The following is a 27,121-nucleotide window of genomic DNA, read 5'->3' on the forward strand; positions in this document are numbered from 1 at the left end:
TTGATGTTGTGTAGATCTATTGCTAACATAGAATATTTTTAAGTTTGGGTTCATAAATAAAGTTTAATCAATTTTAATCTTAATTTATTTTAAAATTATGATTGTTTTAATATTTTTTTTTAGTATTTTTTTAAGATAGTTTTTTTAAGTATATTTTTGTTGTCAGATTGATCAGCATAATAGCTTTTTTACTGGAATATTTGTTTTTACTTGAACTGTATTAATAATACTTAACTACTTTTATGACTAGTACAACATGTAAAATATGTATAATAAAATTTCTTATTTTTCAAGAAAATTAATTTTTAAGAGCAATTTAGTACTTCACATATATTGATATATGCGGTAAAAACTAATTATTAAGGAAAATGGCCTGTTAAATGTGTGGTCTTTTTAAATAGAAATAAACTGGCAATTATGAATTTGATAATATAGGCAAAAAACCTGGAACTTTATTTTTTTGAAAAAACATAAAATTTTGACCGAATATTCAAAATAACTTATTTTGAAAAAATTGTATATGTTAAAAACTATATTTAGATTATATAAAAACTTACTTTTTTTTTGCAATAGATAATCTATTTATTTATTTGTAGTTATTCTTTATAAAACATATTTCCAGTAGCATTACAGTGTCTTTTGAGTAACTTTATAATTTTAAATTCTTTTTACCCTAATTTTTTTTCTCTACAAAAGAATCAATAAAACTTGAACTTTAAAACACCTGGGAGTAAATTGGAAAACCTGGAAGAAACTTCAAAAAAACCAGTGGCCACCCTGTTGAATAATTAATAAGTATAACTACTCTGTTTATTAACTATATATTTCTAATGAAAGTTACAGTATTTATTCAAGTAAATGACAAAAGCAATAATAAAAGTATGTTTTTTTTACTGCAGTTAAAACATATATTCAATTTGAAAGTATATTTGTTGAACAAGTTAAGGTTTAAAGTCTACTTAAGTCAATACTTATTTTGTGCAATTTACATGGTTGCTCAAGTTGTTCTAAAATGTTTTACAGTATACCATAGCATACAAGCTTTGATAAGAAATTAATGTTTGTAAACAAAATTTGAGTTAACATTTATTATTTCTACAGACTAAAATCTAAAGTTGTATAACATAAAATAAAAGTAAAAGTCAACATATTATCTAAGTAAGAAAAAAAAAATCTCATTAAGATTTGATTAATAAAAGATATTTGCAACTCCTAAGTGCTAGTTTAATAAAAATCAGAACATTTTATATTTTATAACTTATATATTTCTGATAACATTATTTTATTTAATTAGCACAGTTGAGTGCAACCTCAATATAACATAACAAAAATTAAACAACTAAATATTGGTTATTTACAAAATTTTAACTAAAAGTGTATATTTTTTTTAAGAACAGCATTTTATTTAAGTAACACACAAAATTTACTGCCAAAAATATGGGTTGGTTCACGTCTAAAAAGCAAGAAGAAGCTGACACTTACCAGAATGTGGCAGCATCTCTTAAGAGACTGTACAAAACAAGGTGTGTTTGAAATTAATTTTATTGCAGTTAAAAATATATTTGTTTTATTGTTTGAACTTCAATAATTAGGTTAATTTTATTTCATAAGGTACAAAAAAAGGTTTGTTTGAAATTAACAAATTCTAATTAATGTATATTTATTTTTCTTCAACTTAAATAATTAGGTTGATTTTTAATTATTTTTGTCTGTACTGTACAAGTCAAGATAAGTTGACTAAATAATTTCAGATAATAATGTATTTATTTGTCCTAAAGTTCAATTTTTGTATTTAGTTTAAGTTTTGTTGTTTTTTAATAAAAAACAACGAAAACTACTAAATTAGTTGTTACTCTATTTTTAAAGTAAAATGTCCAAAGTTCATTAAAAACTATTTCTATTGTCAATTTGTGCAGTAAGACAATTTGAAACCTTATCATATAAAATAAATACACATAAGTTTTCTCAACTAAAAGATAGTAAACCTAAATACATCTAAGTAATTTACATCAACGATCTTTACAGTATTTATACAAGTTTATCACTTTTACAAACATATTCTGGAAACATTAATGAATATATTTTACAAACCAGTTGATAAGAACAAAGCCTTAAATTTGCTACCAAATTGTTATGGTTGAAGTTTTATTTTTTGACAAACCTATCAGATTGATTAACATCTTAATTTATTTTACCACTTGAATGTTTTATAGATTGAGGCCCTTGGAAGAGCAATACAAGTTCCACGATTTTCACTCCCCACCCATGGAAGAAGCTGATTTTGACTCGAAACCCATGATTTTGTTGATTGGTCAATACTCTACTGGTGAGTACTTGTATAATTTAGTATATATGTGTTTTTATTAGTGTTTTCAATAATGCCAACAAATTTGATATTTACTCCATGATATTCTGATTTTAATAAAATACTCTACTGGTAGGTATTTGTTTTGTATGAATTAATATAAAATTATTTGTGATAATTACTGTTTTAAGTATTTTCAATAAATTATTTAACAATTAAGGCCATAGGGGGAAACCGACTTTTTTTTTCACAAAAAAAAAATTTGGCTTTTATATGAAAGCTTTAGATACAAACTACAAGCCTGTTTTTATAGAATTCAAAAATATAATTTAACTTTTGAGATATTTTATTTTTTGTAAAAAGTTTCTGATACTAACGTATGGACCGCAAATTTTTCAGGGTCAATTTTCTCGGAAATTTAAAAATTCACTAAAAACCTATCTCCTCCTTCATTTTTTGACCTAGAGACTTCAAATTTTCAGGAAATGTTCCTTTTAATATTTTGAAGAATCTGAATGTTGAAATTTTTGAAATTTTGAAAAATAAAAATTTTATCCACAAAAAACTAAAAAAAAGGTAGTTTTTTGACAATAGTTTTTTTTTTACTCAAAATTAAAAAAATTCCTACAATAGATCTCTTTAAAGTTTAATGATACACATTCTGTAAAAATTTGAGAAAGATTACTCAAAAAATGAAGGAGGAGATAGATTTTTAGTGAAATAGTCTTTTTTTGCATTTTTAGTTTTTGCCTTCCATAAGGAACCTATTGAACGCCCTTTCTTTGATCGCTTATATCTCAAAAGTTACTTTGAGTTTTTTAAGCGGTTAAAAGTGTCTGATAGCTCAGATTAAATTCTACAAAATAAGATCAAGTTGTAAAAAACAAAGTGGACCCCCCCTATGGCCTTAATTATACTTTACTTATATTATATTGCACTGAAAGATATTTATTTTGTTTAAAATATGTTAATGTAAAACGTTTCTCTAATTGAGCACATGTGCACAATAGTGTGTTTGTACTTTTATGGTGTTTCTGTAATGAAATCTCCTAAGAAACTTTATTTTTTAAATGGGTTAATTTCTTACATTTGCTTATACCTTTTGAAACTTGGTATATTTTCTGTAAACTCAGATAAAATAACTATAAGATATGAAGTAAATTTTGTTAAATACATAATAAACATTCAAAATTTAATTTTTTTGAATAAGTTGTAGTAATTACTTTATGCTATTTAGTTGTTTAAACTCAAAATAATGTTGATGCAACTGAAATCCAAGACTCATTTTTGTTTTATTAGTTTGGCTATATCTAACTAAGTATTCCAAATTAAATGAATTTTTGAAATGTATTATGTAGTCGTTAAAGTTGCTGACACAGCATCACTAAATAAGTAATTTAAATGAAACATTATCTAATTTGTTTGCTAATTTAATTCTCATTTATGTATTTAAACAAATAAGCCTTGAACTTGCATGTTTATTTTGTGTAAAATTAATTAAAAGTTTAAGTTTTGCCTTATGTCATGTTTAAAAGTTGTTGTCAATTTTCATTATTTAATATTGTTAAACTGTTATACTAATGTAGTTATACTTTATAATTTTAATGTAGTAAATATGTCTAATATTATAATTTCAATAAGGGTTTTATTTTTTAATCACAAATAGTATTTTTAAACTTATTTGTTGTTAAAGATATACTTTCAATTTATTATAGTGTATTCAATCTTGTTTAATGCATTTTATATTATTTGTATTTTTTTAAATATTATTCAAAACTATTCTTAGGGTAGAACAAAATGATATAACTTCTCAAATGTTTTTTTTACCAAATAATTAAAAATTCTACTATAACATACTTTTTTAACATTTAAATAAAATATATCAATTCAAGTATACATTATTTGCTAAATAAAAAAGCTTTTAAAACAGTAAACAAACATTCAAAATTCAACCAGGTAAAACCTCCTTCATCAAGTACATACTTGAGCGGGATTTCCCTGGCATGAGAATCGGACCGGAACCCACCACCGACTGCTTCATAGCTGTTATGCACGGTGACAAGGACAAGACGACCGGTGTTGTAAACGAGAGTGTCATTCCAGGTTTGATATGTTTGATTTTAATATAAAGATTAAACAGTAAATAAAAAAAAAAAATTATGTATACTATAGTTATCAATATAGAATATATTACTTTAAATGTGTTTACATATATCCAAATATCAAGTACAATTACATTTACTTTTAAAAGTGTTTTGAAAATTTGGCTACTAAAGCGCTCTCAGTACAATTGTTTAACTCTCCCTTTATAATTATCCTTACATTTAATAAATGTAACTAAATAACACACATTTTATTGATTTTGTATATTAGAATGTTTGCTTGTACCCTCAACAAGTTTCCACAAAATTTAGAAATTATGTTACTAATGAACACCAGGCAACGCTTTGGTCGTGGACAAGACGAAGCCGTTCAAGACGCTGTCGTCGTTCGGCAACAACTTCCTGTCCAGGTTCCAGATGTCCGGCATGGACCACGAGGTGCTCAAGTCCATCTCCATCATCGACACCCCGGGTATTTTGTCGGGCGCCAAGCAGAGGGTCAACAGGGGATACGAGTTTTCAAAGGTTTGTGCAGTTCTACAGTTTTTTAGTGAAATTAATTTGCTTTAAATACAGTGTATTGCTGTTGATGTGTGATTCTCTGAGCTCAAGTTTTAAAAGTTAAGTTAATTGTTAGTTTTAATTAGAAATGTATTCTATATAAGACTACTACATTTTGTAGTTGAGTTAAACAGCTAAGATGTTGTCACCATAAAACTTAAAATTCATCACATGCAACCTTTATATTAGATGTTTTAAGTTGTATAGAACAACACAAATGTACATAAAGATTCAACTTTTTATATTCCCAGGTGCTGACGTGGTTCGCCGAACGCGTGGACCGCATCGTGTTGCTGTTCGACGCCCACAAACTGGACATCTCCGATGAGTTCCACGAAGCTCTGGACGCGGTGAAGACTTACGAGAGCAAGATAAGGGTCGTGCTGAACAAGTGTGATCAGGTTTGTATTTGTTAGGTAAAATTGTGTAAGACTTTAAGTATTGTTAATTAAATGTATTTGTTTTAAGTTATTTCTACTTTTAAGAAGTTATTTTTTAAATTTAAAGTTAAATTATTACTTTGATTTCAAAAACACTGAAGGTTTCATATATTTTTTCCCTAATAGTAAAACTTTAAACTATGACATAAAGTTCAGTACTTATGTTTTCTGTCAGTACATTTAGATATATTAATGATGATAATACTAAGAATTCATACATTTATATTTTGATATGTACTGTTGTTTATATTGTTTTGACTTTAAAAAACAGTATAACATTTGTACACGTATAAAATTAATTTAATTTAGCCCATGTCAAGTTTTCGGGTCCGATATAAAATATCCTTTGTTAAAATGCTTCAACTCATTTAAAGTAGTGCTAAAAGCTTATATTGTTTATCTTTGGTCTATACAATTGTTGGTATTTTTAGGTTGAAAGTTCATAATTAAAACAACATGTATTGTTTACTTGTTTAGTCATTAATATATTTTAATACTTTAATTAATTTATTAATTATTTATATTTTTCACAGGTCAACACCCAGCAACTTATGAGAGTTTATGGTGCGTTGATGTGGAGTCTTGGAAAGGTCTGTTGAAAAAATAATTAAAATAAAGTTTATTTTGCTAATTATAATGATAGCTACAAAATAATAGTTCTTAAGTTGTTATAAACAAATTTATGTCATAAGAGTTTGTAAATTGAAAACATTAGCTAAAAGTTACTCATGATATTACTTCATTTATAACATTTGTTTATCTGTGACAGTATATATTTAGAATTGTGTTAAATTTATATTGTGTTTGGCTAAAAATCCAAAACAATTGTCAGGAAAATTATCAATTTTGTTTAAATTAAGTAGAATGTTTCAGTTATTTCAAGCATATTTTCGTATAAAAACGTGATTAAGAATTATTTTCAAAAATCAAACAAGTACAATTCGACGGTTGAACACTCAATATGAATGCATCATTTTCAAAACACTTTTCAAGTGCTTTCATAGTAAACCGATGAAAAGTACTTATGTTAATTTCATCGGCAGTGTTAGCTTTTGTACTTCATATTATTATCTGATTGCATTATGTTCTATTTATAGAAATCAAAAAAGTTTACATAAATATAAATAGTCTTATAGGAGATCAGAAATTGATGTAAATTATCAATGGATTGATAAAAAAGGGAATTTTAATATAACATTAATGATTAAAGACATACATATTTTGTAACTAAGTTTTATTGGTAAAACTATATACATATAAAAAGTAATGCCCACAAAAGAATCATGTTGTATCATGAAGTAAGTTGTTTAAATGAATACTTATACATACTGTAACTTAATAATAAACTTCATTCAGCATTTTATATATTTTTTGTTATATTTATAAAAAATCAAAACTTTAAATCAGGTGATCACCACCCCCTTAGTAGTGAGAAAGTACCTAGGATAAAAATAACACTAACAAATATGATGAGTAAAACAAAAAAAATCTAAAGGTAATCACCACCCCGAAGTGGTGAGATTGTACCTGGGATAGTAAATAATAATAAAATATTATAAATGAAAAAATATAAAATCCATTAATCACGTAATTACCACTCCTGAAGTAGTGTAGGATAGTAAATAGTATTTAAACAATACAACAAATAATAAAATCAAATGTTAAATCAGGTCATAACCACCCCCTTAGTGGTGAGAGTGTACCTTGGTTAAAAGTAACACTAATAAATATAATAAGTAAAAAAAAATATTCCAAAGGTGATCACCACCCCCGAAGTAATGAGAGTCAACCTGGGAATAAAAAATTAAAGTAAATTAAAAAAATAATTATAAGATATTTTTCTTATTCTAAAAGTGATCACCACCCCCGAAGTGGTGAGAGTGTATCTGGGAATAAAAAGTTAAAGTAAATAATTATAAATGAATACTTATTTTATCTTAGGTAATCTTAAGGTAAAAATTTAAATCAGGTTATTACAACCCCCGAAGTGGTGAGAGTGTACCTGGGATCGTTCTGGGACCAGCCGCTGAGGTTCGACGAGAACAGGCTGTTGTTTGAGAACGAGAGAAACGATTTGTTCGAAGACATCCAGTCCCTGCCGAGGAACGCGGCGCTGAGGAAGCTGAACGATCTCATCAAGAGGGCGAGACTGGCTAAGGTGAGTTGAATAGTTGTAAATAAATTAATATGATTATATTTAAATAAAAAAAATCTCATCACTCACCAAGGTGAGTTAGTTATTTAAATAGAATAAAGTTAAGTATAATTTGAATAAAATTTTTTTTTTTAATTTCACATCAAGAGGGCAAAACTGGCTGTGATGAATAAGTTTTAAATTAATTATACAAGTTATTAAATAATAAGATAAAAATATGTAGTATAAAATAAAAAAAGTGCTAGAAAGAAAAGTTCATTCAACTGAGAAAATACAAAATTATAAATATTGGCCAAATATTTTTTTTCTGATTGAGATAGTTAGGTTAGCCAACGTGAAAATATTATTTAAATATTTGTATCTCACAAGCTGAACATTTACTCTTATACAAGCTAAATATACATATTTTTTTTTCAGGTTCACGCTTACATAATAAGCCATCTGTACGACAACATGCCGAACATGTTTGGCAAAGAGAAGGCGAAGAACAAGATGATAAAAGACCTGGCCGAAATATTCAAGCATTTGTCCCAGCAGCACAGAATTTCCATCGGTTATTGAATATATTTTATTAAAATGTTCATTTTTTTTTAGACTTTAAAATTTTCTAAGTCAATTAACTTGAAGCTTAATAGTTTAATTTTCATGCAACTTTGATCATTGAAATAAACAAGCTTTTTCTTTTTTAATTTAAACGTTCGAATATGCTGTTTTTTTCAAATAAGAAAAAACAAGTAAAATAGTAAGTTTTACAATTTGACTCTGAATAAAAAAAATGTGTGTATTTCTTTATTTTGTTTAAATGATGGCTGTTTATTTAATTGATAAATTTTACAGGTGACTTTCCAAAGGTAGCAATGATGCAAGAAAAACTGAAAACTATGGACTGGAACCAATTCAAAAAACTCAGTTCATCCATGATCGCCAAGGTCTGTTGTTTTTAGTATTTAGTCAATAGTAATATTTATATATTGTTGCTGAGAATATAGTACTTTTAATTAAGCACAAGTTTATTATCTATATTATTTAGGTTGATGATATAATTGCTAAGGACATAGTCAAATTTATACTTAAGAACATCATACTTTACTTTTATTAGTATTAACTAGGTGGACCATATGGTCGCTAAGTAAGGATACAGAACTTTTGGTTAAACACAACATTACATATATATATATAAAATAAGGTTAATATTCAAACTTGAACACCTTCTACTGAGCCCACTTGAAAGGCTTTTAGATAATTTATTGAAATGACGATTTTAAAAATACTGGAAATATGTTTCATAAAGACAAAAAAGATTGTCTTTAATCTTCAGCCAGTTCAAATTTAGAATAAAAAGCACTTTGGTAAACGAAAATATTTTGTATATATATATTAAATTCAGGTTGACGATATGATTGCAAAGGACATAGCTGAACTTATGATCGCGATTCAAAGGGACGAGGCCGCCCAACAGCAGGAAATAAACAAGAACGGACCAGCGGTGAAAGGTGAGAGTAAAGCATGGTTTTTATTATATTGTTTAGTAAATTTACACTAAGATTCTATTTGACTAAAATATTATCATTCAACCGAGGTTCTCGTTTGATGTGTTTCAAACGGGTGAAACATTTTTTTGACAGCAAAATTTAAAAGTTTTAGTTGATTATTCTCCTAATCGTTTAGTCGAGAACTTTTATTGTGATTTCTAAAGAAAAAAATTAACAGTTTGTACTAATCACATTTAATTTTAATCAGTTTTATATTCGTATACTTGTTGTATTACTATAAAAGTTATCTTAATATTCTCTTTTTTAGTAATTTTAGAATCATGCGTGTTGTTATCTTACTTTTCTCTTGTAGATGCTTTCTGTATGGAGTGTATAAAATCTGTTGTGCTTTTGTTTTATGATAAAATTAACTTATCTGTTAGTATTGATAAATTTTCTTTAAAATGCCTTCGTCTTTCTATTACTATGGTACGAATTACTACCCACAAATTCTTACTTAACTAAAATCTATGCTTATTTCTTTATGGACAACAAATTGTACGGGTTTTGATTTATCATTTTCATTTCTTTCTATTGCTTTGGAACTAATTTGCCTTAAAACTAATTTTTGATTGACCATGTATTTCAACTTAGAAAATATTTTCAGCTTAACTAAAACATATTTGTTATTAGCAAGTTGAGTTTAGTAAAATAATATTGTATTGTATTTTAATATAATTTTTTTTATTTACATAAATTACAATAGTTAATATTCTTTTTCTTTTTTACTAAGAGTTGTGCATTATCGAATTATGAGTTTTTCGGTGCCAAAGTTTTAATTGTCTTGGGTTAAGCTTTCTCATTTTTGTTCGTGTAGTACCTAAAAACGTAATAACATGGTTTATTTTACTGAAAGTACATTTTTTTAATGACGTTTTAGTGGTTTTTATTTCAAAGTTGTCCTATTTATTTTAAAATATAGAATCAGTATTATCTGATTAAATTAATATTTTTTTAATTCATTAAAAAGGATTACGTAAATTTTTGACCCTAAGTTTGAACAGTGTTACTTTGTTACCTAAATATTTAAATTGTTACGTAGTTTGACCACGAAATTCACATTAAAGTGAAAATAGGACGCAAAAATGATTTAATAAACATTTTTTTAATAAATTTCTATTGGTAAAATTTTCTCAAAACAATTTTTTTAATTTTTAGTTCGGTTTGACTTTTAAACTTTGTATAATTTAATGTGTAATCACAAATATTTTTGTTTAATGCTTTATTTGAAACGGCATAAAACATGTTTTGCAACATAAATAACAAAGTAACGATCATATTATAAATATTTTATTCATACGTACTATAGTATATATAATTTTTTTTATTTAATTAAAATGTACTTAGGTGGAATTTTTCACAATTGGACTGATGATAACGGTAATGAATATTTTGTAGTTGTTTTTTTGTAGTTTGCTTTTAATTGTGTTTGTTAGCTTGTTTGCTGCAAGAAGTTAAAAGTTTAACTTAGAATTACATGATTGATTTAATTTTCTTTGACATGTAACAAATGAATTCTTTATACCATAAACTGTCAATGTTTTAGAATTTAAAGCACAAAAGAAAAAAAAAAAAATTATCTGGTTTATAAACAAAAACAGCTAAAGTTAGAAACAGAAACTTTAAAATAGTTTCATCAAAACTTTCTTATAATATGATCTTTAAAAGTTCATGAATTATTTTAACTTTTTGCAGCACAGCTTACTTAGTGTTGATAGTTAGATTTGTTTGAAATTGATCGTTTTGTGTTTGTAGAATGCCGCTGATTAATTGTTGTTTAATCAAATTTGTAATTATAAACGAAAATAGTCTAATTAAGAGTGGGTTTAATCTTGAGAGTTTTGTTATTGAATGTTGTTATAATTTAAGACACAATCTTTAACTGATCTATAATTATTGATAAGATGACTATCTAATAACTATGATTAATATTGATTTTTTTTAGATTTGATATATGACAATTTGGTATTTATAATTTATAAATCAATTTATACCAATAAAGTCTTAACAACATATGCAAATTGTAAATTGTTATTATATATACATTTTTACATATACTGAGTTGTTGAAAATTTTTCTCTAGTCTTTTATCTTTATTCAACTTAAGTTTGTTGAAGTGTTAATGAGAAAAAAAAACGTTTCCTTACTTTATGTTTCTTTTTGTTGTACTTTTTAATTCTCTTTATTGAGCCATAGTTTTTTCCTTCATTAGAAAACACTTTTTTTACATTCTTAGATTTTTTTAATTCTTAAAAATAATAGCGAAGCAATTTATCTTATTTGCTAAGAAATGCTATCGATCAAATAGATTGACTCATGCTAAATTATTAAGGAGTAATATTTGAGTTAATTGTATTTACAGCTACGTAACAGTTAAAGTATAAAAACTATTTCAATTAAATAATATACAAACAAAATGATTAATGAATTAACTTAAAATTAGGCGCAGAACACTTTTCAAAACAAGCTATAAAAGGTATGTTATTCTTCTTCAAAAAACATGCATAAAAATAAACAAGCATCTTTATTTTTAATCATGTAATGTACTAACTTAGTTAGTAAAAACAAATTAATTAGTTTGTTCATGTAATATGTTCTTAGTTTTCTTGATTGGTGGTAAATATATTAATTTTTTACTAATGTTTAGTTACCATCAGTTATTTCTATTTTTTTAAAAAATGATAGTTCTGTAGAGATTTTTTTTATGTTTGTAGAATAAAAAAAACCTGTGTTACATATAAGAAACTTATTTGTACATAAGACAAGGCTAGCTTATTTTTGAGTGTAAAGCATTATTTTTATAATTATAAGAAGTAAGTATCATTACAATAATCTTTGTATAGTTTTCATTTTTGTTTGAACTCTTGTTCAGTAATTTGTGTGATTTGAAGCAAGTTACACGTATAACTGCAAACTAAATTTGTTTACGTAGCTATTTTTATACGTAAAAACTATTAATTCTAAGTATAAAAGATGTAAGTTCTGAAAATTTCAGCATGTACTTGTTTATGTTTGCATGCCATTTTACTTTGTTATGTTACTTGTTTAATTATTTATTAGAGCAGTAAGGTTACTGTTGTTTATTTTAACTTATGTTTCAATTTCAACTAAAAAACTTACACTGACTTATTTTTCATGACTAACTTTATCATAACTTCCTATTACGAAATAGTATAGAACTTTAAAGAAAAAAATTTTAAGTTTTGCTTATTTTGTTTATATTAAAAAGAAGTTTTTTATATATTATTTTACTATCAATTTTATAATTAAATTAGTTTGCTTATTAGTAATAGTTAGGTTTAGAACTTTTACTTTTTGTTACTTAATTTGATTAAAAATATATAAAATAATTTTGTATATATTTTTTTATATTGACTGTATTTTATTTAGCTACATATATTTTAAAATAACTTTTAGTTATTTTTTATTATTTTACTTGCTAATACATAATGCCAATATGTGTTTTATAAGCTGCTAATAAACAAAAAAAAATAGTTGTTTTTAATTTATATTTTTCAATGTGTTTGAAGTCAAAATTTTGGTTTAAACTTTATTTTATTTTATTTAGAATAGTTATAACCGTTAAAACACTAAACATATTTACAAAATTAAAGAACAAAGTGTATTTGGTTTTATAATTAACTTTTAACATTATTTTCTTTTATAAACTACGAAAATTCAATGCTGGGTTAAAATTAAATTTCTAATATTCTTTTCAAAACAAAGTTGAATTCGATCAATTTTTTTTTAAAGTTTTTTTTTGTAAACAAAGTAACATTTGTATTCTGACCTATTGGCGACCATCATTTAATTTGTTTATTTTATTTTTGCAAATAGTCCAAAACTAATAAAGATTAACTATTTACACACATTTAGGCTATTGAAACTCTTGCCTGGTATTTTATCATACTATAAAAACTTCATTAAGTTTCAAAAAATAAAAGCAAGCATTGAAAGCTGTTAAGTTTAATAATTTACGTTTACGATTAATCCTTTACTTGTTTTTAATTTTGATTTTAGTTTTTATTGCTGAGATGATAAAACAATATAACGTGGAAAAAAAAGCCTTGTTTGTTTTGTACAAGTATAACAGAAACAGCCAATAACTTAACCATAAAAACATTTAAGTTTTTCTTAATTGTGCGACTCGGTTTCACTACTGTGATGTAAATATCTTTTACATTATGACGTAACACAGTTTAAAAAACTGCGACTCAACCATTAGTTTTACGTACACCACGTTGCGTACAATATATTAAGTTTGCCCAATTGTAATCATTTCGATTCGAAAACATTTAGTACCGCTATGACGCAACAAACTCTAATATTATGACATCACACACAAGCGGAGTGTTCGCCGACGGCACGGTGAACCCAATTATTATTTTTATTTCAATTTATTTTTTTACACCACATTACTTATAATATAATAACTTCAGTTTTGGTCAATGGTAGCCACTCAAGTAATTGACGCACTACGACGCAACAATAACGTTATTATGACGTCACCCACAGTATTTCTTAATCTCAAGAAATGTCTTAATGTTGAAATGATGTCCCAATCTTAAGAAAAACTTTAAAAACTTAAAAAAATCAAAAAAAGCTTTATGACTTCACTAGCTATCTACTTTATACAGTTTTTTAGCTTTAAGCATTTTTTGCCCACTATGAATCTAAAATCACATTATGACGTCACGCAGGCGGAGTGTTCGCGGACGGCACGGTGAACCCGTTCTCGCGGAAGTGGGGCGAGGGGGTGATGGAGGGGATGGATTACGGGAAGAACGAGGGCGACGTGGGGACGTGGATCATCGACGAGAAGAAGGACGAGTACGACCGGGTGTTCAACGGGCTGAAGCCGAGCACCAACAAGGACGGCAACAAGGTCCTGTCCGGCTCCGACGCCAAGAAGGTGCGTTTGGTTGATGAGTAGTATGTAGCTAGTTTTTCTATTGGTAAGAAGGGTTGTTTAGATGTTTGATATGAAAAATTGTTTTTAGAAGTAAGTAACTTAAAAGTTTTAAGTAGTTAGTAACTTAAAAATTTATATATATAAGTTAGTATGATTCGTTAGAATATTTACATCGGGCATTTTAGTGAAAAAAATGTATTAGATAGAAACTGAACATATTTTTTATGATAATATATGTTTTATAACGAAATAGTTTGTTGAGTGAATAAGGATCAGGGTCCGACGCTAAGAAGGTGCGTTTGGTTGATAAGTAAAAATTGTCAAATGATTACGTAGCAAAGTTTTTTTTTCTATTGCTAAGAAGGTGCGTTTGGTTGTTTGATATGAAAAATAGAGCTACCACAAAGAACAACATTGTAGTTTTGATCGTTTCAGGGTTGCTTGAAACCTGGAGTTTGAGAAATTATAAAAAAAACTGAATTTTCGAACATAAAACACTAAAAGACCTGGAAAAACCTGAAATTTTAATCTAAGAAAGTGCGTTTAGTTGAAAATTAGTAAAATGTATCAAATAATTATGTTGCTAAGTTTTTCTAATGGTAAGAAGGGTTTTTTAGAAATTAATAAGTTTGTTAGTCTATTTTTATGATGACCACTATTGTACAAAAATAGTTAGACTCAAATTAAACCTATCAAACTTAATTTAAATATTATATAATTGTATTAATATTTTAATTTTTTAAATCATTTTAATTAGTTTCAAACTGCTAAATTTATAACTTATTTAATTTAACTAAACAATCATTATTTTCCTTTCAATCGAGAAAGTTTATTTAAAGTAACTTTTACTGAATACTAGCTTATAAGTCTTTTTGTTTTACAACTAAAACTAGATTGTATCTAAAGCTCACTAATGCTATATACACCAATTAAAAAGTTTGTGCAACTAAGCAGTTTAAAACATTGTGTATTGTCGCGTTAGCATATTCTACTGTTACACAATTTTGTGTAGAATTACTTAATTTTAACACTTCTTAAAATAACATAATGTAGGCAATAGTTTAAAGTTTTGAAAATTTAGTTCATAGATTTGACTTTGAAAATAGTCAAACAATTTTTTTTCCCATAGATTATAATGATGTGAATAATTATTTTAAATACAATCTTATAGTTTTTGAAACCATTCAAATTATAAGCATTTTATTGATTAAGTATTTATTATACTTTTATTGCAGAAATTAAAACAAAAGTTTTTGGGAAGTATGTATCAATATTATTTTGTTTTTGTTCCAAGTTTAAACCCCCTATTTTATGAGATAAGTCAAAAGTTTTTACTTAAAGTTTGTTGTTCTAAGCTTTAAAAGTTTAAGAAGCTTTTGTAAAGCTAAAAACAAAGAATTACTTTGTTTGGAAATTTCCCAACAATGATAGAATTGAAACAATGTATGGTTTTGATAACATTTTGTATTAATCTTTTTTTTTAGTATATATGTTAATGGAAGTTTGTTGTTATTTATATTGAACAAAGGTACATGTTGTTAAAATAATTGTTGCAAAAACTTTTAAGTTTACATATACTCAGAATGTTTTGTACATCATAACTATTGAAACCAATTGAAGTATAAAAAATAGCAATGTGTTATTGCTAGTTATTTTTTATTACTTTTCAAGGTTTTATCAAATTCATAAATATAAAAATATAGATCAAAAGTCCTAAGCTTATTTTAAGATAATATTATATTTGTATAAGACTTATAAGTCCTAATTAGTTTATGTCAGCCAATCATAAAAAAGTCAAATTAGCAACAAAAATATACATAGTTTTCAGATTTTTTTTATTTTTAAGGATAGTTGAATTTACAAAGTTAACACAAAAACAATAGTTCCATTCATAAAACATATTTTATCATGCAGTTTTGTGTGCATAAACTTTGCTTATGTCGTTTTTCGTTTCAATGTATAACTGTACTGAAAAATATACTATTCAAATATTATATCAATCCATGCAAGTATTTCAAATAATTAACAAACACACACTTATAATTATGACGTAATAACCAGATGCAATTATAAACAAGTGCCAAATACAATGTAAGCAAGATAACACTGCACATACTTGTTATGTGTATTTATACAAATAAAAAGGAGTAAACAAAATGTCTATAAATGTTATGATTGGTGTATAATTAAATCGTAAGTGATTGATTTATTTTTCAAAACACCCTTTATCCAACCAGTAACACTAAGGTTGAAATAAACAACGTTTTATATGTTTTATGTATGCACATATTTATTAATGAAAATTGTTTTAGTAAATGGTTTAATTGTTCTTAAGCAACTTTTTTTGTACAAATTTAAACTGAAAAAAAAAGTCGGAGAAGTTATTGTTTACTTATGTAATATCAGTTTTTGAAACATTCAAACAGTACAATTCAACGAAGGAAATGGTCAATCATTTCAGTTAAAACTTCAAAACAGCAGAGCAAATAAAAACCTTTTTACCTTACAAATAGTAAATAAAACAATAAACATTTTATTCACATGAAATGGTGAAATCAAAGCTGCCGAACACTAACAATAATAAAAAAAGTAATGAAAGTAAACATTTACATAGGCACGCTGCGTTTGGTCTTTAAAAATAGACGGTCAAATAATTGTCTAACAACCAGTTCCAATAACAATAATAAATCTACCACGTACTAATTAACAAAAAAATAATTATAACGATAGAATTAAACAAAACCACACAGGAAATGGTGAAATCGAAGCTGCCGAACACGGCTCTTGCGAAGATCTGGAGGCTGGCCGATCACGACGGGGACGGCATGCTCACTGATGAGGAGTTCGCCTTGGCCATGTACCTGATCGATTTAAGGAGCAAGGAGCACCCTCTGCCGGATCACCTTCCCGATCACCTCATCCCCCCGTCGCAGAGAGGTAAGTGTGAAAATGTAAAAGTTATTAAGCGAGAATCAATTAAGGTCGTAGGGGGGTAAAACACTTTTTTAACGAAAAAATAACTTTGGCTTTTGTATGAAAGCTTTAAATACAAACTAAAAGCCAGTTTTGGAAGAATTTAAAAATATCATTTAACTTTTGGAATTTTTTTTTTAAGTAACTGATACAAACGTATGGACCGCAAATTTTTCGGGGTCAATTTGCACCAAAGTTTAAAAATTCACTATTTATCTATTTCAAAAAGTGGCTGAGAAAAAAGTCCCTGAAAAAAAATCCCCTGAGCAAGTACTGCCCGAGCAAAAAATTCCCCTCGACCGTTCGAAGTCCCTGAATCAGAGGGAAAGTAACCAGGGTGTTAAGAAAATGGTTGGGAAGATGTTCAAGAGGAGGAGCACAAAGACCCAAATTAAATTTGAAGATTAGAAATTCTGCCATGTTTTTAACCTAATAACCCCATGATTAGAAATAACTGCCATGTTCGGTTAAGTTAAAAAAAAAAAGGAAATTATTAGATAATTTTTATATAAAATAGCGTATATAGTTTTAAAATTGCACAAAAATAAACTTGAAATAAATAATAAAATGTCTCCTTTTTTTTTGCAATTGGTATGTTTTATAAGAATTTAAAAATATTTAGTAATTAGTTAATTTAGATGGCTCGTTTTAATTTTAAAGTTGAAAACCTTAAGTTTCACTTCCTAAAACCTAATCAAAATAAAGTGGTTTCTAGAGAGAACTTTGTAACTAGTGTAGAATTCTTGCCAAATTGATTACTGTTTGGTTAAGTATGTAACTTTTGGTTTTTTTTTTTTAGCTGGTACTCCCTTATTATAACAGTTATTGCTTATTTGCAATTTATTTGCATTATGATGTGAATAAAAAAACAATAACAAATTTTCAATAATAACTAGGATACTATAACACTCTTTAAAAATACTCAATGAGAGGTAAAGTTTAAAAAAGTTTACTAAGTTGTGTCTCAAAGGTTAATACTTAATTATTTAGGATGGTTTGTTTTTTTATAAAGTGTAAATATATGTTACTTGTTTCAAAAGAGTTTTCCCTTAATGTTACATAAATAGTGTGCTCTGCGTTAAAGAGCAAATTTTTTGGAAATTTTTCAATTATACTTTGTATCTTAAACTAATATCTAATGGAAAAATGGTTATGTAAAAATAGTTTTAAATTTAATTTTTTGGTAATGATATAAATTTCTTCAATACCAGAAATTTTATGTTTTAGTTTAAACATATAATTTTCAAGTAAAGTCTTAGAAAACTAAATACCTTATTTAGAAACAGATACAAAAGAACAAGATTTGGTAAAAGCATTGTAATATTTTGTTGTTTTGAGTAATACTCATGTTTATCTTACATGCTTGTTATGTTTATATTTTCAAATAATATACTGATAGTTGTTTTATTTTGTGTTGAACTTTAATTTGTTTTCATCAATTTTATGTTGTTGATTTGTGTTCAAACATTAATGTGTTACTCTCGCATTTGGTATGTATCTTTTAAGAAACTGTTTATATTTTAAAGTAGATATAAACTTGTTTAACAACTTTTTAGAAACTTATTTAGTGAGTTTGTGTCTTAATAACTTTTTACTTGAGTTTTTCTGTAATACCAAAAAATACCTCTACAATCAAAACTTGATAAGTTTTAAATGCAATAAACAATTATTATTTTTCATTTCCATATAATTTACTGCGGTTCCGGAAGTGATAAGTTTACTAAAATAATTTATGTGCTTTACTACCATTTAGTGGTAGATTTTTTCTATAGAAACTTTTTTAAATTCATTTAATTAAATAAAAATTAATAATATATTTTCCAGAATGTGTAATTACTATAGAACACTTCTAAGAAAATTACTAAGTTTTAGCTGTTGTATCTAAGTAAGCTATAATATTCACAAACACTTTTTCAAAATTCAATGTTTCCTTGTTTAAGGCCAACTCCCCTTTTACTTAACGAGATTAAATTTGGCTGAATTTTGCAAACCACAGAAAGTTAGACGTTTCCTATTCATGTCTGAAAACTACTTCTATATTTGTAAAGTTTACTAAATTGCTTTGCAAATTGTGTAATATGCGCGGACTTGTATATTGAATTACTGAATATTGATTTATTAATTTTACAAATTCTTTTCGGTAAATAATTTATTGAAGTGAAATAGCTTTGAGTCTTTAAAACGAAGTACACCAAATGAGATTTAAGTTACGCAATTAAAATATTCACTTCGACTTAATCCAAATACTCGACGTTCATCTTTATAGGTTACGTAAGCTTATACACAAGATAAAAATATTTAACGACTTGCGTAAAAAAACGTGCTAAAGTTATAATTGACCAAACAAAAAACACGAAACTTAAATTGAGGTCATTAACACGAACATTGATGGAAATAAATACGTTTGTAAAATATCTAAAAAGAAGTTGATTTTTTTAATTTCTTCATTTATTCTAAACTAAAAGTATATGTTCCAAGAACTTTTATTGTTTAATAAACATTATGAAAACGTGAAAAAAAACTTATATGCAATTTAAACGAGGTTATAGAACAGAAATCACGTGTTAAAGTGAAATAAATTGTGACATAAAAATCATGTTTCTATCTGACCTTAAAAGAATTACATGCCTTGATTTTACATAAAAAATGGCATGTTTCAATTTGACAAGTATCAAATGTTTCCATTTATCACCGATTTTTCTTAATACTTTCAAAACAATGCCATGTGACCACACCCACGTGAAGTATTTGTCGATAATGCTTCCTTTCATCCCGGAATTTTGCGATAATTACGTCATAAATGGCTTCCATTCACACACGGAGACGCCGGCTAAAAATATTTTGCACAAAAACAAGTCTGTTAGTTTTTTTATTTGCAAAATTAACCGAAAATTTATAAAACAAATAACTAAGAAATTTATGTCTGGCCGACTTTAAAGTTAACAGCTTTATTTTTATTTGTTTGTGATAATCTGTTGTGATATAATCCTGTTACAAATAATTTCCACCTGTTTTTTGTGCTTTTTATGTTCTTTATGACGTCATAATCCGTTCCGAATGAGACTAGGAAAATTCATGGGTGTGGTATTACGAAGTTATAAATATGTGGATAAACAGATAGTTGTTAGATTTTTATATAATGATTAGTTTGTTTGTAATTCTAAGCGTACCCGGACAGTTTTTAAAAAACTTCCTAACATAAAAATTAAGTAGATTAATCATAAAGATGTGTGTATACTGCCTATTAGTTCCAAGTTTTAAGGGCCTTATACTTTAATCTCTCATCTTCCAAAATCCATTTTAATAAAATCTCAACTATTAAAGTCTGTTTTAAATACAAATATTCTTTCTAGGAACTAAAAAACTACTTTTTAGTTTAAAAACACTCTAGGAAACGGTAGTTGTCAAGCAAGTGAAAATATTTTGCTTCAGAATTTTTTCGGCAATACTTCATGTCATTAACATGTTGGAAACCCAATCATGCGTATCAGAGTTTTCCTGCAAATAATTCGAATATTTTACAGAATATTTGCCCATATGTTAAATTGAAAACTGTCTGAATACACAAAACACACCTACTACATTGTTTTAGTTTCTGTCTTTAATTGTTTTTGTTTGTTTTAGTTAATGACTTGTGAACTTATTTTTATTACGTGATGTTGAATTTGTTTTGTAGTGAACTTATGTTGTTTTTTACTTGCCTAGTTTTAGTTTTTCTTAAATAAATAAACTACTAAGTAGTATTTATTAATTTAAAAAAAGTTCTTCAATATTTCAGTCTTAAAAAATGTAAACTTTTTACCTTGTTCAACAAATTTAAATTGTTTACAAATTTTGATAAACAAAAGTTCTTAAAACATTGAAAAGCTAAAACAATAATAAACAGATAGTACACAATTTATTCTGAGTCATCTCGATAAAAGTTTTTCATGTAAATCTCTCACTTTTTGTTTGATTTTAGTTTTAGTGTTTTATTCGTATTTCTGGAGTTTTAGTTGTTTTTTTTAAATAAAGCAAAGTATTTTAAAAAAGTTCAAAAAAAATATTGAAGAGTTTGGTCTTATTTTTAATTTAAAGCTGTAGAAAGTCACACACATCAAAGAACCTCTTGATTTTGCAAGTTAATTGCACATTATGATTCTTTTTTCTTAACAATTGTCGTGTTTTTAACGCGATATCTCCATATCCAAACGAAAATCAAGGAAACTTATTAGTTGTTGCTGACACATATGTAACAAAACTGTACCGTTGTATAACTAATATAAACAAACGTATACGTATGTACAATACCCTGTACAAAAATACTGAACCTTGATTTAATATTTTGTATGTATATGTAGAAGCACCAGCTGTAGAAGCTGTAGCTGAAGAGCCAGTTGTTGACGAGCCGGCACCGGGGGAGGCTGCAGAATAAAATAAAAAGTGAGACAATAAAATATAAGGTGAGACATGTGGCATGTCTTGCTTGTATATGGATCATATTGTGCATGTGTGAATACATTTACTATGCTATAGTTTGGAGTATTAGGTACAATTCGCATTGATTTGTTTGTATGTGAATACATTTACTATGCTATAGTTTGGAGTTACAATTCGCATTGATTTGTTTGTATGTGAATACATATACAATGTATGTGATGTAATTTGGAGTTACTAGATACAATTTGCATTGGCTTGTTTGTATGTGAATACATATACAATGTATGTGATGTAATTTGGAGTTACTAGATACAATTTGCATTGGCTCGTTTGTATGGTAGTTATGTGTTCATGTAGTATTTTGTAGCTTGGTTTATTGCAGGTGACTTGGGTTTATATGCATAATGTTGGAAAAATAGTTATGTTGTTGATTTTTTTTTTCAATTTGTATTGTTTTGTATGCTTGTTTTGACATTTTTACTCACTCGCTTTTGATACTGACTTTTCTAACGCTTTTCATTCCAGTGTGCACAGAAAATATTTTGGTGTGCAAAAAGAGTTGCTTGAATAACTAAAATGCACCAGTTATTAATATACTAATGATTTATATTATGTGCAATTGTTCATTAAGTTACAACTACTTTTCACAGTTTGAGTTTTATATGTGTTTTTCGCTTGTTTATATTTTTACTTGGGTTTGTTTACATTTTATAGATGTTATGGTGTATTATTTAGATTTTTAGCTTGGTTTTACACAACTGTTTTAATTATGTAGTTTAAAAGTCTTTTACTTGTTAGAAAGGACCAAAAAAACTTAGAAATTAAGATTAAATAAACTTAGATCTTATATAATTATTAGTAAACGAATTCGTATATAATTTATTTGTGTTTAATTAAAATAAAAGACTGTAATTTAGTGAGGTTAATAAAAAAAAGCTTGTTTCAATATTGTTTGTTACAATATTAAACTTAATTAATCACTAATTTGCTCATATTTACTGACTTATATTATGTATATGATTAACTAAAATTGCTGGCTAATTCACTAAAAACAAAATGTTCAACTAACTCTTGTAAAGTTATGCACACTTGCTACCTAATTTAATAAAATAGAAAACATTTAGCAAAGTTAAGCTAAGGCTGATTTCAAAAGGATAAAAAGATCAAATTTATAAAGGTTCCTTAGTCCAACGCTCGAATAGTCCGTATAGAATAATTTTAGAAAAACTCTTAGCATTGACTTGTATTATGCCCTTATAAAACAAATATATCATTAATAGAAACATAGCAAGACATCTGGTCCAAAATGTTTCAATTTTTAAACACTACATCATTGTTTCAATGTCCAGTTTGAAAAAAAAACAGTGCAATTATAATCTCAACATCTAACCTTTGAAACGCATTCATCATAAAAAGATCACAAAATAAAAACACGAAACTTGAATTATGTTGAATTACTTCGATGAAAGAAAATTATTCAGAAAGCGTGTAGCTAAGAAATTCCTGACACAAGCACCCACAATGAAACCTCTATGCGACTTCCAGACTTTGTAGCGGTGTTGGGTGTCTGAAAACTTTTTATTATTACGTCATAGCGAGCACCTGTAAAGTCGATAAGCGGTGTTGGTTTTTATGGGGTTTTATTACTAACTATATATATAAATATTTTTGATGGGTTTATATGTGTACAGCCGCAAGTAGTATAAACGCTACTGTAGTGTTTTTGGTGTAAACTTTGCTATGTAATGCGCTTTTGATGTAAGAACGACTAATACGAGTATTTAAAGTGTGTTAGTTTGTTTTAAAAATGTATTCGGCACAATGTGACAAGTATTAACTAGATAGTTCGTATATTTTTACTTATTCTTTACATCAATACTTAACTAAACCTTGTATTATCATGGTAAAACATTCATTCATTGACTTGTTTTTACAGCTTCTAAAAGAGACTAATCATTAAATGAAACAATAATTTGATATTACATAATTTAAGATCTAATTAGATTAAAATAAGTGACTTACAGATAGAATCTTGTGTTTTAAAGAGTTAAAGATTATTTTTCAAATACAATTAGTGCAAGTGTTTAAGTTTATTATGACACTTTATATAGCATAAGTTTAGCGATATATAGCTCATACAAGTTAAACTAAAAAAATAGCTTGAGCTTTTTTGTCAACATAATTTTGTCTTAGTATCAATATAGTTGTATCTTTATTGGATGAGTAAATTTACTTTACAAAAACTTTGGTAAAGATTGAGAGTAGTGCTATATTAAAGGTTAGATTACTTAAACTTAAGTTTAAAAAAAATTGTTTCATACAAGTGTTAGTAAATGAAATAATATTATCATAAAAGTTTAGTCTTTTATAACATAGCAAGTTTTTGTTTTATTATTACTATTAGTACGAAAATTAATCATAAAGTTAGGTAGCAATTTTTAAGTTTTCAATTACGTTAAACATACATTTGTAACCACTTCCATGTTTTAATTGGTTTATAATAAGACTCTGATTTTTTAGAATAGTGTAGATTTAGTTTTTTTATTCACAGTAACAAGTATATGTAGCTACAGCGTAGTTTAGAATTATTTTAATTTTTTGTTTATTATTTTTCTTACGCAGTAACGAGTATTCACAATTTAATGAGCGTGAGTTCGTTAGACATCAGTGACAATTCAAAAAATTCAAGTAAAAATTCCAGCAGTAAGAGATGGTATAAGCTGTCTAAGCAAGTCAGAGGTAACTATGTAGAAGGTTAGAAGTTTTAGTAGGTGTCTTTTATTTTAAACCAGTATGTATGTTTTAATTGCAATAGAAAGTAAGGTTGTTTAAGAGTTGTGGTCTTTAAGTTTAAGCTTCAAAATTGCGTGATTTAGTAAAAGTTTAAACAAAATAAACTTCGCTCAAAGTTAGATAGTTTGAGAAAAATATAAAAGAGATGTTTTTTGTTAACGATATTTTTAATTTGTCGATAAACCTCTCATAAATTTAAAAGTCGTAGATAGTTTTATGTTTTAGCTTATCAGATTTTTTGAATGAAAGTAATAACAATACATTAGAACTATCAAATTAATTATATTATCAACTATCTATGAAAATCGTCTTTTATGTTAAGCAGTTAGAATTCTATTGCATTAAATTAAATTTTATTAAAAGTAAATTATAATTTTTAAAGTGTGCCGCTAAACTTATTTATTAATATAATGGTTTAAAAAAACTGTAAAATTTTCTAAAAATTTGTAAACTTAATAAAACATTAAAAAGCACTGCTGCAAATATTTATTTATTTTTTACAGCTTCCAGTCCAGAAGTATGAGACTGTAAGAAAAAATCAACAAAAATTTCTACTTTTTTTATTCTTTAAACAAACAAGGTTCATCGAGAGGTAATAACTATTGATTCAAACTTTTTTTTTAATTTCATATCAGTTCATCATTTTATAATAAAACTGCTTGGTTTGTTCCTTTTAAAGTATTTTATATTTTTACAAATATTTCTCTTTATTTTACCTTCTCTGTTAAACGTCCAATCGGCTTTAAATTTTTTTTATATAAATTCTCAAGTTGCTGATTTTATGAAAGAAATAAATATTTTGAACTTTTCACTAAGCTTTCAATGCAAAAAAATATTTTGTAATTTCTTGGAGCTTATCTACTTTTTATGCCGTAAGGTTTTATAGACTAAGTTCAAGATTGAAGTTAAATTTCATTAAAAAATAATTTAATGAAAATAGTTAAACTTTTTTTTTTGAGTTGTTTCAATTTTCAGTAGATGGTTACACTAAAAATATATATAAGACCAATGTGTTTTATTCTTGCATCCACATAAATTTTTTCTTAACGTTTTTTAAAAATGTGTCTTGTATTTTTGTACTTTATTAAAACAAACTAACGTTTTGCTCGACAATTATACTTATTTTTGAGTAAATTAATACTATGCTACTTTTAAACTTTTATCTGTTTTTTCTACTCATATTTACCCCTTCTAATAATAAATTGTAACACAAATTGAATTGTTAGTTTTAACATAAAAAAAAAAATATTTCAAGTACTTAAAATATGTTCCTGATAAATTGGAAACATTCTAATATATGTATTAGAATTTTATCAGTTTCTTGAAAATTAATTGATCATGATATTATTAGCTTTTTGTTAAGTTGAATACTTGTTTATTAACAACTACTTATAAACATTGACACTTTTTAAATTTACACTCTTTTAATGGTATATTAACTCTAATATGTCTATAAATAAAATAACTTTAACATATACAGAGTGGTCACAAATTGCTAGCTTACCAAGGTAGTAAGTTATGTTTAAAAAATCCAAGTTATTTTTAAAAATTCCAAGATGGACTAAATATTTATTTAATAGTGATTATGAAAGTCATAAATGATTATTTTTATTGTTTATCCTTTTTTGTTTAAGGAGTTAATAATAGTCATCTTACACCCAAAAAATTTAGTTTTGAAGTTGATGTGTTCAGTTACAATAACAGCGGTTCAGTCTAAATTACACAATTTTCAATCTGGCTATTCTTTAGATTATTTATTAAGAATACTGTTTTGAACAGATTTCACAAAATGTACAAACTTCTTTACATTTTTTTCTTTAGTATATCCATATAAAATTTAGTGATACATGTACTTTTTAACAGAGAGTTAAGCATATAAATAATTGGTAAGCTTAGGTTACTGTTTCAAGTAAAACTATAACAATTTAATCTAATTTTCTAAGGAAACCTCGAAAGTTTTTTTTATGTTTGCAAATGCTATTTACTCCTTTATAGGCTTATAATAGTATACAAAAAAAATTGTAGAAGAAAAATTTTGGTTGTTATTGTATTTTTTTTCTCATTAATTGCATAGTGTGTAAAAATTACAACACTTATTCTTACATTACTATTGATAAAATTTGAGTTCATGGTTAAATTCACATCTTTTAAAAATTGTAAAATATTTTTTTTGACCTAAATACAAACTTTAAGAAGTATTTGAATCAGATATCAAAAAAAAATACTTTCAGCATAAAATACTGGTAAAATCCAACGTCTATGTATTTCAGCTTTTTACAATTTTACCTTCTTTAAAAAATTGTGATCTATATTTCAAGTATTTCATGTCTGCTATTAGTATTGTTTATGTCGTTTATAAACTAAGATAAAGTTAATTTGTTAATTCTAAAAGTGTTCTATACTTCTATTTTTATTCTTTTAAGTTTTAGGCTTAGACTGTATTTTATTATATTAGACAAGTTTTTCAGTCTTATGAATAAAACTTTTTAGTAAACACATAACTTAGTTAAATTACGTTTCTTACCCTTCATTTAATTGATTGTTTCTTTATATTTAAAAGATAAAATTAAAATGTTTATCTTTTTTAGCTCGTAAGAAATTGTAAAAACATTTGGTGTACGACTCGATAACCGTAAGGTATTTTCGTACACCAGATCCTTAGACCAAACTTTTTGAGTGTTTTTGTAAGTGTTCAATAAACACTATTTATTTTTTAATAATTATGGAATAAACCTAAATAAAGCGGTTATTTAAAACTTAGTATTTGTAAAGCAAGTCCTGAAGTTTGATTTATGTATGATGAATTTGTCAGAGATTCAGTATTATGTAATCAGCAAAAAGTTAAACTAAGCTTAAATGTTTTTTAATGCAAAATATTTTCCTTACTTAATATTGTTTTTAATAATTTTTTTTATTTGTTACAGTCTTT

At 26.1% G+C, this 27,121-nt stretch overlaps 1 protein-coding gene across 5 annotated transcripts; it reads left to right on the top strand.

Annotated features, from left to right (window-relative positions):
• Positions 1–1,388: 1,388 nt before the first annotated feature.
• LOC145834088 (EH domain-containing protein 1-like) lies at positions 1,389–25,381 on the top strand. 5 transcript variants are annotated; one of them, XM_082941429.1, is made up of 15 exons: positions 1,389–1,523; positions 2,214–2,326; positions 4,262–4,408; positions 4,745–4,932; positions 5,220–5,369; positions 5,942–5,998; positions 7,378–7,566; positions 7,981–8,116; positions 8,401–8,492; positions 8,951–9,056; positions 10,443–10,475; positions 13,796–14,007; positions 16,758–16,944; positions 21,321–21,402; positions 24,696–25,381. In XM_082941429.1, the coding sequence occupies exons 1-14, from the start codon at positions 1,438–1,440 to the stop codon at positions 21,392–21,394; spliced, it is 1,770 nt and encodes a 589-aa protein (XP_082797555.1). In that variant the 5' UTR covers positions 1,389–1,437; the 3' UTR covers positions 21,395–21,402; positions 24,696–25,381. The 5 variants fall into 5 exon arrangements, with proteins under 5 accessions (XP_082797555.1, XP_082797553.1, XP_082797554.1 ...); XM_082941427.1 differs by having other exon boundaries at positions 21,321–21,422; positions 24,696–25,380; XM_082941428.1 differs by lacking the exon at positions 10,443–10,475 and adding an exon at positions 11,539–11,571 and having other exon boundaries at positions 21,321–21,422; positions 24,696–25,380.
• Positions 25,382–27,121: the final 1,740 nt, after the last annotated feature.

The sequence above is a fragment of the Thalia democratica genome, chromosome 4 (assembly GCF_965202585.1).
Source record: "Thalia democratica chromosome 4, ktThaDemo2.hap1.1, whole genome shotgun sequence".
NCBI classification, from domain to species: domain Eukaryota; kingdom Metazoa; phylum Chordata; class Thaliacea; order Salpida; family Salpidae; genus Thalia; species Thalia democratica.

Excerpts from the sequence above, each read along its gene's own strand:
- LOC145834088 (XM_082941429.1), top strand. The coding sequence starts at position 1,438 with ATGGGTTGGTTCACGTCTAAAAAGCAAGAAGAAGCTGACACTTACCAG. Across the intron at positions 2,327-4,261 it reads GATTGGTCAATACTCTACTG|GTAAAACCTCCTTCATCAAG; the intron begins GTGAGTACTTGT and ends AAATTCAACCAG. Across the intron at positions 16,945-21,320 it reads CATCCCCCCGTCGCAGAGAG|AAGCACCAGCTGTAGAAGCT; the intron begins GTAAGTGTGAAA and ends ATGTATATGTAG.